General features: G+C 42.4%; 1 protein-coding gene across 2 annotated transcripts in view; it reads right to left on the reverse strand.

Annotated features, from left to right (window-relative positions):
* Positions 1–8,179: 8,179 nt before the first annotated feature.
* Positions 8,180–13,427, reverse strand: part of EEF2K (eukaryotic elongation factor 2 kinase) — a 65,187-nt gene continuing 59,939 nt past the window's right edge. The window contains exons 18-19 of one of the 2 annotated variants that reach the window (XR_006963591.1): positions 10,441–13,306; positions 8,180–8,715 (exon numbers count right to left, since the gene is read on the reverse strand). Coding sequence is in view for 1 of the 2 variants with exons in the window: in XM_047087567.1 (XP_046943523.1) it covers positions 13,197–13,306 (110 nt within the window). In the remaining variant the exon portion in view is untranslated. Of the gene's footprint in view, positions 8,716–10,123; positions 13,307–13,427 lie in introns of those variants that run through there. The other variant, XM_047087567.1, reaches the window with a different exon arrangement.

Here is a 13,427-nt window from a genome sequence, read left to right on the forward strand (position 1 = left end):
GATGTAAATAGATATTTAAAAATACAGAAAAAGTTCAAAGAAAAAATAATTATCCACATTCCCACCCACCTAATATTGTGGCATTTCACTTCCAATTCTTTTCCTATGTATATACTTTTTATTAAAAGGTACACAGGAAACGGTATGAATATGCTATCCTTTAAAAACTCCAGTTAAAATATACTAGACAATTAAAAAATTAAAAAAATAAAAATATACTAGACAATTACAAATTAAACATAAAGCCTCCTTCCCAAACATCCTCCCTTGGCTATAACTATTATTATGATTTGATGTGTATTCAATCCATTTCTTATAATTTCATAACTATGTCTATGCCTACATAGATATTTGTGTGTGTATATATCTATGTATGAATCTATATTAATACCTATAGATATAAATATAGATATTTGTATGTGTATATATACACATATATATACATATATATACACACTCATGGAAAATATATAGAGTCAATATATTGAATGGTCTTCTGTATGTTTTTCATTTACATAAATATTATTATGCCAAGATCATTCTGCAACTTGCTTTTCTACTCCAACATTATGAGGTCTATCACCATGCACGTAGATTTAATTTATTCCATGATGTGAATATGGACATATAGGTTGTTTGTATTACATTGTTATATTCAAGTTTCTGGTTAATAAACAGTTGGCACATACCCTAACATTTGGGCATTCAATATTTCTCCTTCTCTTCAATTCTTCCTCAACCCACCTTTTTTCCCCACCTACCTTTAACATAAATATTGATAGGCAAACATTTCATTGCATGAGGAGAGTTTGCTGCTTTTAAAGGAATCCTTTAAAAATACAGAAGCAGCCAGCCGTCTGTTGAGGACACAGGGGATTCAAAGCTAAATGAGGAATAGTTCTTCAGATCAATAGAACATTAATCCAGTCACAGTGTTTTAGTACTAGGAGGGACTCTGTGAGTTGTGTGCTGGGTTTTCCAAAAGGAAATATCCCCATGGTGAAGGATAATTGCTGAAATCTCTGCCTAAGCTCACTTTTCTAAGAATTGCCTGACCAGCCTGGAGAGTAGATTCCTGAGTGTCACCATTGTGCTGTGACCCCCCTGGCCCTGCCACACCATGGCCAGTGGGCTCTATGGTAGATATAGGACTCAGATTCTCTTTTGAGAATCTGAACTGAAACATGGTGATTTCCTGATTTGTTAATTTGACCATTTTAAGTGTTACAGTGTTAAGCATTAGTGTCCAGGACTGACTAGAACAAGGGAGAAAGGGGCATTTGGGATGGCCATATTTTGTGAAATGGATTGGAGTAGAGAAAGCTAATGCATAGAAAAAGAAAGTGATATGATGAGAAAAGCAGAGTCATAGAAAAATCCTAAAGGGTTTCTGACTCCCAGCTCAAGACCCTTCCTAGAACCCAGTGGGATTCACATTCTTGGAGACATCCTTTTATCATTGCAATAAATACCCCTTTTCTGCTAAAGCTAGTGCTACCTGGTAGCTATCCATTGTAAGAAATAACACACACACACACACACACACACACACACACACACCCCTCCTTGTATGGTAGGGGCTCAAATGAAGCTAGAGATATTTCTGACAGAACATTCTGGAGCAATTCACGTCTGTCTCTACTAATACATACTGGATGGGGTATTTAACAGGGAGTCTACACAAATGCAGGTCGATTCCGAAAGGCCGAGCCCAGGGCCTCCGTTTGGGAGTTTCTTGCAGTCTCCCAGCCCTACTACACAGCTGTCTGTGAGAATCAGATATGAAAGTAATAAGCAGGAAAAGCAAAATGTTGTATCAGAACTCCTGGGCCCACAGGAGGGTCTTGAGGGTCTGTTCCAGCAGGGTCTGTCCTAGCAGCTTTAAGTAGGGAGGTGGAGGGAAGGGCTGAAACCCTGACTATCCCTTGGTATGCCTACTTCTATGACCCTGGTTAATGGGGCAGATGGAGGGGAGAAGAACCACAGGTCAGACACTGCCCATTTCTCCCCCGACCCCCAATCTAGGGCCTGTCAGGTGAAGAAGATTGGCTGTCTCTATGTCATAAACCCTCAGCTGCAGGCAGTGAGGATGGGCATGGGGACTCAGTCCTGGATCCCTCCATTCTTCACTCTCTTGCTCCTATAAAAGGAAAATTATCCTAAACCTGGATTGAGACAAACCCTTTCTGCACGAATCTCCTTCTGGAAAGAAATTAGTGTTCCTGATAAAATGCTTAAGCTTCTCCTTATGACATTTGATAGCATTGAGATTTGTGCCGTAAAGCTAGCTTTCTACCCACTCAATTGACTCTCATCTGTCAGTCAAGAGCATAGTGAACTTTTACTGAACATTCTTTTCAATTTAATCATTTCCTATAGAATGTGTCTACCAGGACAGAGGCCAAAAGATTGGTCACTGTGTGGGGGGTGGGGAAGGAGTGGGTGGGGGTATTATTGCTTGGGAAGAGACCCAAAGGAACTTTCTGGGGTGCTGTAAATGCTCAAAGTTCATCAAGTTGTATACTTAAGACTGTGCAATTTACTCTATATAGGTAATACTGTATTAAAAAGTACATTTTTTGAACATTTTCCTACCAAATATGAATCTTTGGACCATTCTTGCAGCAAGATTGTAATAAAATTTTGACATAGGCTTGCCACAAAACCATCTGAAAATTTTCCTCAACACTCTCCTTTAACCTTCAAGGCCCTTTTCCTCTTCCTCATGAAAGGGAATACTCTGTCTGGGTGGGAATCAGTTGTTTTTTTCCTTCCCAGAATCCTTTTCCCCATTTTCTGGTTCCGATATTGATTTTCCTTTGGGGAAACCTCCCTGTGGTCCTGGAGGAACAGTCCATCAAAGGGCTAAGGGGGTGGGCACAAGACCCGACTGGACCAATCAGAGGCTTTAGCCTGGGAATCTGAATCTGGATACCACAGGGTTTAGCTCACTAGCAGGGTGATAGACTGAACTTCAGACCATCAGTTACCTTCTTCTTCCTGGATCTGCACACTCACCCTGGTACCTCCCCCTGATTCTTTCATTCTGTAAGCTTCCATTCTGTTAAAAGCTACTTCCTTCCCCCCAAATTGCTTCTTTGCTAAAGTTAGCCAGCATAGAGTTACCTACCACCAAGGAACTCAAGTGATCACCCAGCCCTCCCCCAAAGGAAATTTGTTCTTGCAGAAGACACACTTCAGTTGTGTGCAGAGCATACACCCTTAGCATGGTGCCCAGAGCACTGTTTTTTTTCTGGAACAAATGCTTAATTGGAAGGAAAACTGGGACACGGGAGTGAACTAGGGCTCTCGCTGGTAAATTGGGGCATGCAGTAACCTCACCCCTTGACCACTCAAACACCCATCTGAGTTGAGATGTCCTGCGTTGAGTCACATTATGCTGCAGACTCCGCTGGTGGTGGCACCCTTCCTCAATTCCTTTAAGTTCTAGTTTTGCAAACACACTCCTGGTGTCCCAGGAAGATGCTGGTAGGTCACGGGAATAACACAGCAGCAGGTGGCGTTGTTCATGTTGGAACTATGGCCACATCTGATCTTTAAACCTTCAACTTTCCTGTTCTTAAAACAAATGTTTATTTATTTTGAGAGCGAGAGAGAGAAGGGGAGGGACAGAGAGAGAGAGGAGAGAGAGAATCCCAAGCAGAGGGAGAAAGAGAATCCCATTTTGGGGCTGTATCTCAGGAACCATAAACTCATGACCTAAGCCAAAATCAAGAGTCCGATGCTCAACTGAGCTACCCAGCCATCTCCAACTTTCTTTCTTGATTCCAACTTTCTTTCTTGATTAACTAAAACATTCTTGGCAAATGCTTTTGCAAAGGGACCCATTTAAGCCTCCTTTTTCTCATCTGTGAAATGGTCATGATAATACTGACATTTGTTATAGGGTTAGAGATAACTTTATATGCCCAGTGCAAAGTCTGACATACTGTATATCATTTCTTTTTTTTTTTTTTTAATTTTTTTTTTCAACGTTTATTTATTTTTGGGACAGAGAGAGACAGAGCATGAACGGGGGAGGGGCAGAGAGAGAGGGAGACACAGAATCGGAAACAGGCTCCAGGCTCTGAGCCATCAGGCCAGAGCCTGACGCGGGGCTCGAACTCATGGACCGCGAGATCGTGACCTGGCTGAAGTCGGACGCTTAACCGACTGCGCCACCCAGGCGCCCCTGTATATCATTTCTAAGACTTGTCCTTCACATTTTAATTTTTTTTTTCAACGTTTATTTATTTTTGGGACAGAGAGAGACAGAGCATGAACGGGGGAGGAGCAGAGAGAGGGAGACACAGAATCGGAAACAGGCTCCAGGCTCTGAGCCATCAGCCCAGAGCCTGACGCGGGGCTCGAACTCACGGACCGTGAGATCGTGACCTGGCTGCAGTCGGACGCTTAACCGACTGCGCCACCCAGGCGCCCCATGTCCTTCACATTTTAATGTCTCTACAATTGATCTGCATCCTGTGACCAATGGCAGATGGTTTATTTTCAGTGTTTTTTTCTTATTCATAAATTAATGGTATATCTTAAAATCAATGGTGCCTTAGAGTCAAAACATAGTAGATGCTCAATACATTTAATTACTATAGCGAGTTTTTAACTTAGAAAATTTAATTTAGCATTTTTAACTTCGCGGATATTTTATTATTTTAATGTTTATTTTTGAGAGAGAGGGAGAGAGACAGAGAGTGTGAGTGTGTGTGTGTACAAGTGGGGGAGGAGCAGAGAGAAAGGGAGACAGAAACTGAAACAGGCTCCAGGCTCTGAGCTGTCAGCACAGAGCTCGATGTGGGGCTCGAACTCACAAACTGTGAGATCATGACCTGAACAGAAGTCGGACGCTTAACCGACTGAGCCACCCAGGCACCCCTATTTTATTTTAAATGTTTTATTTATTTTAAGAGAGAGAAAGCGAGAGCAGGGGAGGGGCAGAGAGAGAGAGAGAGAGATTGAGAGACTCCCAAGCAGGCTCTTGCTGTCAGCGCAGAGCCCTACTCAGGGCTCCATCCCACAAACCATTTAATCATTATCTGAGCTGATATCAAGAGTCAGATGCTCAACCAACTGAGCCACCCAGGTGCCCCAACTTAGTATATTTTAAATTCTTACTTGAATTGAATCAAAGCCATGCATGTGTATATCAGTTCTGTAAGGCTTGTTATCAAAATCAGCTGTATGCCTGCCTCCCCCTTCCATCCCAGGCAACCACTTTCAACTTTCAGCTGATTCTTCTGATGTTTATCTCCAAATGTCTAAACAACGTACTTACATCGCTTCCCCACTCCCCCACCCCTGTTTTAGGCATTCCTGACTGGTTTCTTACCAAGGAAGGTAAGAATTGAACTCTAACCATCCCTAATTCCACTATCACAAACACTCCCTGATCCCAGCCCTCCAGATATTCATATTGTGATATCATTTGTGCAGTAATTAGTAAATGCCATGCACTAAGCTCAAGCTTAGCTATACACTCAACTGTTATTTTTCCTTTTCTGGAAAATGTTTATAGTTAACAATCGCCTTATGAAAAAAATGTGTCTAGTTTCTATGGATTCATACCTAACTCAACTTCAGATTGTCCATCCTTGCCACAGACATAAAAGGCAGTCTATCGCTTCAGCTTCTTGAAGACATTTCTCCCATAGCCCCTCGTCAAGCCTATAAACCTTTAAATTTTTTTTTTTTTCCCCAGCAAACTCTATTCCCAGCGTGGGGCTGAAACTCAGGACCCCTGACATCACGAGTTGCACGTTCTGGCACGCCTGGGTGGCTCAGTAGCTTGAGCGGCAGACTTCGGCTCAGGTCATGATCTCACGGTTTGTGGGTTGGAGCCCTGTGTTGGGCTCTGTGCTGACAACTGGGAGCCTGTAGCCTGCTTCGGATACTGTGTCTCCCTCTCTCTCTCTCTCTGCCCCTCCCCTGCTTGCTCTCTCTCTCTAAAATAAACATTAGAAAAATTAAAAAAAAAAAAAAGATTTGCATGTTTTACTGACTGAGCAGGCCACGTGCCCCCACAGGGCTGTAAACTCTTTAAGTTTAGGGCAAGCCCACCATGTTGGGATCATCCCACACGCTTCAGGGTGTGATTTCGCCTCAATATAGTGCCGGACCCCATGCATTTCTTGTTATTTCCACACATGCTAGCCTTCCTTTGAGAGAGCAAATCCTCGAGTGTCTTCTGGAGAAAGCGTACATGAAAGATGAATTTTTTGAAAATTTGTAGGTCTGAAAATGTCTTTATTCTACCCTTATACTTGATTGATAGTTGGACATATGAGTGTAGGTTAAGAGCATTTTCCCCAGAATTTAGAAGGCATCATCTTCCAACTTCCAATGTTACTGTTAAGATGATGTTTGATGTCATTCTGATTCTCAATCTTTTGTATGAAACTGATTCTTTCCCTCTGGAAGCTTCCAGGATCCTTCACCCACAGTGTTCTGAAATTTCATGGAGATGAATCTTGGCATAGGTCTAATCTTATCCATTGTGTTAGGTAGTCATGGGCCCTATTATTCTGGAAAACACCCATCCTGCAGTTCTCAGAACTATTCTTGATTTTTTAAAGAGTCTTTCCCCTCTACTTTCTCAAACTCTTAATTTAGGCCCCTAGACTTTTTTTTTTTAATTTCTTTTAAGACAATTACACTTCTTTTTTTCCAACAGATACTACTTAAGTGCTCCAATTCTCTAGAATTTAGTTTATAATTGGGAAAAGTAAAAATGCTCATTAAGTCAGAAAGAAGAAGTGTGGAGGAAGAAAAACAAGTGGATGCTTCAAATGGCTTGTAAAAAAACCAAAACCAACCAACCAACCAAAACAACAGACCAGGTCCTAACCAGACTTAATGAGCTCCCTTTGGTGATGTGAAACACCTATAAGTACATCAAGGTAAAAGGAAAGAAACCGAACCTCTGGAACCTTCACTGTGTTACAGGAAAAGTATTTGCTTACTGCTGAGTTCACTCCCTTCAATTTTATTTTTTTTAAGCTTATTTCTTTTGAGAGAGAGAGAGAGAGAAAGAGCACATGCGAGCAGGACAAAGAGAGAGGGAGAAGGTGAGAATCCTAAGCAGGCTCCACACCATCAGCACAGAGCCCAACTGGGGTCAAATTCACAAACAGTGAAATCACGACATGAGCTGAAATCAAGAGTCCAATGCTTAACCAACTGAGCCACCTAGGCGCCCCTCACTTCTTTAAATTTTATTTTATTCTTATTATTTTTTAATGTTTATTCACTTTTGAGAGACAGACAGACAGGCAGTACGTGAGAGGGGGGGAAGGGCAGACAGAGAGGAAGACACAGAGCAGGCTCCAGCACAGAGCTCCACACAGAGCTCGAACTCATGGACCATGAGATCATGACCTAAGCCAAAGCTGGATGCTTAACCAACTGAGCCACCCAGGCACCCCGCTTCTTTAAATTTGAATCAACACGTGGCAAATATAATTTAGTAAAAGTGACAACTATACCTAGATGCAAGTTCAATTTCTATTAAAAGCCTATTTGAAAATCTCATCTATGAAATTAAGGTCTTAGAATTCTGATCCCAAATTTTAAATGGTCAAGGAAAAGATCATTAAAAAAGTATACACACAGGGGCACCTGGCTGGCTCAGTCAGTACAGCACGTAATTCTGGATCATGGGGTTGTGAGTTTGAGCCCTATGTTGGGTGTAGAGATTACTTAAAAATCTTAAAAAGGAAACAAAAAACTACACACATATAATCTTGGGCTGTCCTTAGCTAATTTCTCCACAAAGCAAAAGTGATGACAATTTTAAGTGCTCCATTGTAAAACAGTTGTACAGCTCACTTTGTTCCTCTGACTTCTAGTATTTTCTCACTTTTTCCACCCTTTTTGTTGTTTTTGTTCCACTTCTTGGGAGATGTCCATTATTTTCCAATTTTTATTAAGTTACTAATTTCTGTAAGAGTATACTTAATTTACAAGAGCTCTTTGGTTGTGTGAATTCTTATTTTTGTAATGTTTATTCATTTTTGAGAGAGAGACAGAGTACAAGTGGGGGAGTGGCAGAGAGAGGGGGAGAACAGAATCCAAAGCAGATTCCAGGCACTGAGCTGTCAGCAGAGCCCCACATGGGGCTTGAACTTGTGAACCATGAGATCATGACCTGAGCCGAAGTCGGATGCTTAACCGACTGAGCCACCCAGGTGCTCCTATTGTGTGAATTTTTAGAAGTGCACCTGTTCTTTTTGTGGATGCAATTATCTTTTTCTTTTCAAGATTTTATTTTTAAGTAATCTCTACACCCAACGCAGGCCTCAAACCCACAACCCTGATTAAGAGTCACACGTACCCCACTGACTGAGGCAGCCAGGTGCCCCTGCAATATCTTATCTAAGGAAATGAATAATAGTTTTTTGTTTCTTAAGGTTTCCTTCTTCCTGCATGTTGTTTCCTCCAAGATGGTTTCTTCTGTTGGTTTGTTCTGGTGTCTTTTGTATGAAATGCTTATGGATCCTTACATATGGATCTTTGGCTGGCTGAATAGTTCGGGAATTCCTGTGGATGTGGATGGGGCCTGGTGGCTGTGGCCTCTCCCACGAGGTGCTCCCCTCTAGCCTGCTTCATTAGGAGCAAGTACCTAGGAGTGGTTCATCTCAGATTCCGTAGAGATTTCTCCAATGGTCTGCCTTCTGCCAGGAGTGTCAGTCAGGTGGCCAGTGTCTGGGAGCATAGAGGGGGAAAGGTGGCTAGTGAAGCTTCTACCTCCAACATGGAAACTTCCACTTAACCCTCTTTTCTGTAGAGAACCAGACGCTACCACACCTGGCATCCCAGGCCTCTGCAGGGTGACAGACAGGCAGCTGGTTGGCCACACAGGGGAGGTGAGCTGGTCTAGCAGTTTGGTACTTTAAGTCTTTCAACTGACCCTCTATTTTAGCCCCATTTTATTTCCTCTTGCCCCTTCCAGAGGTTCCTGGTGCCAATTTCTCAGCCCTTGGGGGCAGCAGGGTTCTACACGCTAATTCAATTATAGTCCCTTTGCTTTCCAGACTCATTGGCTTATGCCATTAAAAAAAATCCCTTTCCTGGGGTGTCTGGGTGGCTCAGTTGGTTGAGCGTCTGACTTTGGCTCAAGTCATGATCTCCCAGTTTGTGGATTCCAGCCCCACATGGGGCTCACTGCTGTCAGCACGGAGCCTGCTTTGAATCCTCAGTCCTCCTCTCTCTGCCCTCTGCCCCTTCCCTGCTTGCACTCTCTCTCAAAATAAATAAAACATTTTTGAAAAATAAAATTAAAAAAAAAAAAAGAAGAAAATCTCTTTCCTGTCATTTGAGTGGGGACTCAGGAACAAATGGACCTAAGTGTGTGACTTCAATCTACTAGGCATGAGTTCAGGGTTTTTTTAATTTTTTTTTTAAATCTTTATTTATTTTTGAGAGAGAGACAGAGTGTGAGCAGGGGAGGAGCTGAGGGGAGGGAGACACAGAATCAGAAGCAGGCTCCAGGCCCTGAGCTGTCAGCACAGAGCCTGAACTCATGAGCCTGAATTCAGAGCGGGGCCTGAACTCATGAACCGTGAGATCATGACCTGAGCCGAAGTTGGACGCTTAACCGACTGAGCCACCCAGGCGCTCCAGTTCAAATTTCTTAAAGTTAAAAACGCATTAGTTTGAAACCAAATGATCCTACCAGTGACCAAGATTTTCTTAAGTTTTGGATCACATAGCATCTTTAACATGCATTATCTCCTCTGAGGCTAATGATCACTCTGAAATGTAAAGATTATTCTTTCTGTTTTATGGATAAGAAAAATCAGGAAAAAAAAAAACCAGGTTCACATACTTTAAAGCAAAAGGACAACATATGGGCCAAATCTAAAATCTAGACACATTTTTTTTAGAAAATTAGAATTTATTAGAAATATTAAAAATTAGGAGAACTTGCATTAACAAATCCAATTTCAGCAGCCATAGAAAAAATGGAAAATGGGGCGACATTGGGCCCACACTTCCCATGGTGACCATCATTTGGAGCTGAATCACAGCTGCTCCTTTGAGATGGGGCCTGAGCCCTCCAGGCAGCCACTGCATTCCTTGTTACTAGGAGACATTTGAATTTGAGACCGGAAAGAAAGAAACCACTTTATTTGAACAGACAAAATGGAACTTAATACATATGCAAAAGTAAATTGATGACACAAGCCACTTCTTTGGATCCTACCCAGTGTCTACCTTTGCTAGGTTAAATAGTTACCTTGAGACTAGAAACATGAGTAACAGGGACAAATCCACGCAGAGATTATGCATATTTTGTCTCCTTTCCCCCCACACAAGCTGCATGTACCTTTGTAAACATTTGATTTGTAAATCATGTCTAGTACTGCAGACAAATGTGCTGGGATGAAAGGAAAAGAAATCACTGAAATAGGAACAAAGGTAATTTACCTGGCTTGGATCCCCAAGTTTGCATTTGATGATAAATTTCCACAGTGCCTCAGGTGAGGGGAAGGGAAGGGATATTCAGATGCACTGGGGTGTGGCATTTTTTTTTTTCCTTCTTACATCCATAAAGCCTGCTTAAAAAAAAAAAAAAACAACCTACAGCAAAACTGAAGGGATATTACATTCTAGTCTAATTTTAAATTTCATTCCCAGGATCCTCTAAATAACAGCAGCTTTCAAATCCTAGCTGCAGCTAGCTACTAATGAGCTGGGTCCACTGTGAGAGCCTACCTTTTGGAACCTTGGTTTCTCCATCTACGGTTAGAGATATGGGATTACATCACAGACTCTGTTAATCTCCTGGACCTTCAACCGCTTCTTGCACTTCAAGATGCTCTCTGATGACTTCCCAATTGGGCTGGAATGTCCTGGGGTTGTCTTTTGTTTTTGTATGCCCAGAATTTGTGAGGGGAAAAAAAAAAGCCCTAACCAGCTTTAGAAGGCCCAAAACCAGGTTTTAAATGTGGAATAAGTCCTCCTACTGGCCCAGAAGGATCTCAGCATCTTGCAGATCATTTTACTCTCCCCAGTCCTTAATAAGCATATGCTTAGCTATACATCCAGCCTTTTGGAAGAGAAGCTGGCTGAGTTAAGGCCATGGAGGTGGGTGGGTGGAAGTGGAGGAGTGATAGTTCAAGCCAATTCAGATGACAAATCATTAACTGGTTGGAAGAATCAGAGCCACAGATCAGGTGCTGTGACTAGGGATGACTCTCCATTTGCTCACACATTTACTGGGGCCTGTTCTGTGCCAACAACCTGTGTTTTTGAGCACTCAAAGTTGGAAAGTTGAGATAGTTTTTACCTTCAGGGCATACTATATAACTCTTAGTCAAGGATTAGCGCCAGAGTTGGCAAACTACTGCCCAGGCAGGCTGTTTTTGTAAATAAAGTTTTCTTGGAACATCAGCCAAGCTCATTCATTTAGGTACTGCTCATGGGTGTTTCTTCACTACAGCAGGGCTGAGTAGTTACAACAGAGATCATATGACCTACAAAGCCTGAAGTATTTACTATCTGGCTGTTTAACAGAGGTAAGACACAGGTCACAATAAAGTTGCTTTCCACTTAACATTTACCACATGCAATTTAACTCTACACACTGGTTTAAAACACACAAACAAAAAACCTAACGCAAGCCAACTTCTTGGTCTGGTGCAAATGAAAAAAAGAGTGAATACTCCCAACTTGTAAAGGAAGCTGGTTGTGGTGTATCCATACACATGAGGGATACTGGAATTTACGGGTAGTCTAAAGGATTTTTCCAAGGGTCATCCTGAATCTGCTTGATTTTTTCCCTTAGGGCACACTCTGAACTTTGGAACCCAACAGCTGCAGAGGTTCACAACCCCACAGCACTTAACAGTACTGTGTTGAAAGACTTGTTTCAATGGACAGATAAGAATGGTTTGTATGTCACATTCTGGTTTTTTATTTTTATGTTTCCCTTTTTAAACAAAGGGAGAGAGGCTGCTTTAGCACTTGGGCTTGATCAAAGCAGTGTGTTTTCTTTGCTATTTGATACACCAACTGAAATCATACCGATACTAAATCTTACTCCTTTTAAAGGGAAAGCTCATTAAAGACAGAGAGCCACAGCCTCGCCCTGGGGAAACTACTGGAATTAATGAGTGTTTATAGTTCTTGCCCTCTCATTCTCAAATATCAGAGATAAATCTCAAGGGGCTGCGGCTGAAATAGTACGGCTGCAATTTACAAGAAAATGAGCCCAGTTTCAAGCAGAAAATACCAAAGAGAGGGCCTGGGGAACAGATTCTACATATAAACGTCAGATGCTAAGAAAACACAGAGGAACACTGTACACGGATACTTCAGGTACACTGTGGATGCTGCCACTGAGATGCGGAGTATATATCTGCTTGGAGGAAAGGCTCCGGTTCCAAATTGCTGACCTTACATGTAAAAGGTTTGAGGCGCACCCTCTCCCACACTAGCTGATGGAGAAGTTAGAGGTAGTAAATGTGTGCATACAAAAATCAAACCTGTTTTATAAAGCCCACTCTAGAAAGCATGCTGAAAAATGGAATTTGTATTCCAGAAAATCAGTTGCATTCGGGAAGGAAATTAAAAGATAAGCCAACAACCAGCGTGCAGGCCTTCGCCCACAGCAGAAGGGGGCCTGATACTGTGCAATCTTACATCCACAGAACAATGCCATGCATGCATCCAAATGCTCTGAAATAAGGCTTTGCACTAAGTCATGATAAGATACACCCTGGGAAAAGTTAATGTGCAGCTCTACCCTCCCCATCACAACTCAGGAAACAAATTCTGTGGGCCCAAGATTTCATTTCAGTACAGCCTGAAAAAGCTGGTGAGCAAAGCCCAAAGCCCTAACAGTTTTCATTAATGGCAGCAAAAAGCACTTTCTTACATCTCATGACCCAAAAAGAAAAAACAGAAGAAGCAGCTCAAAACGATATGTTGGTTCATTAGGCTGCTTTCTCGATCCCCACTCCCCAAGATGCTGCCCTAAGGGACAGCTGTAGTGTCTCTGCTAATAGCAAAGACACGTTCAAGAGTCAAAAAACTAAATACAAAAGTTGATTTACAATACACTAAAAATACTTGCCCCTTACCCCCGCCAAAAAAAACCCATAAATGATAAGTCTTCCCCCTCCCCTCCCTGCGCTTAGCCCTTTGGCTTGGGACTGGACGGCAGTGATTTTCCTGGCAAGCTATTCCTCCATCTGGGCCCAGGCTTCCTCCGCCTTCTGGTAGTACTGGTTGGCCAGCCGGCCCTTCATGGCTTCCATCGCTGCCTCGGCTGCCTGTGTGTACAAGTCACCTGAAGGAGAGCAAAGTGGGGCACAAGAGGTGAACCACCTGTTGTTTTTGCCAGCCCTATGACCCAGACCCCTCCCGGGGTCTGGGTACCCTAAGATTTCTTTAAGAACCCAAATGACTTC

Source organism: Lynx rufus, unplaced genomic scaffold (assembly GCF_022079265.1).
Source record: "Lynx rufus isolate CCGP_SWC_20201006 ecotype Redwood Valley unplaced genomic scaffold, mLynRuf1.p SCAF_23, whole genome shotgun sequence".
Classification (NCBI taxonomy): Eukaryota; Metazoa; Chordata; class Mammalia; order Carnivora; family Felidae; genus Lynx; species Lynx rufus.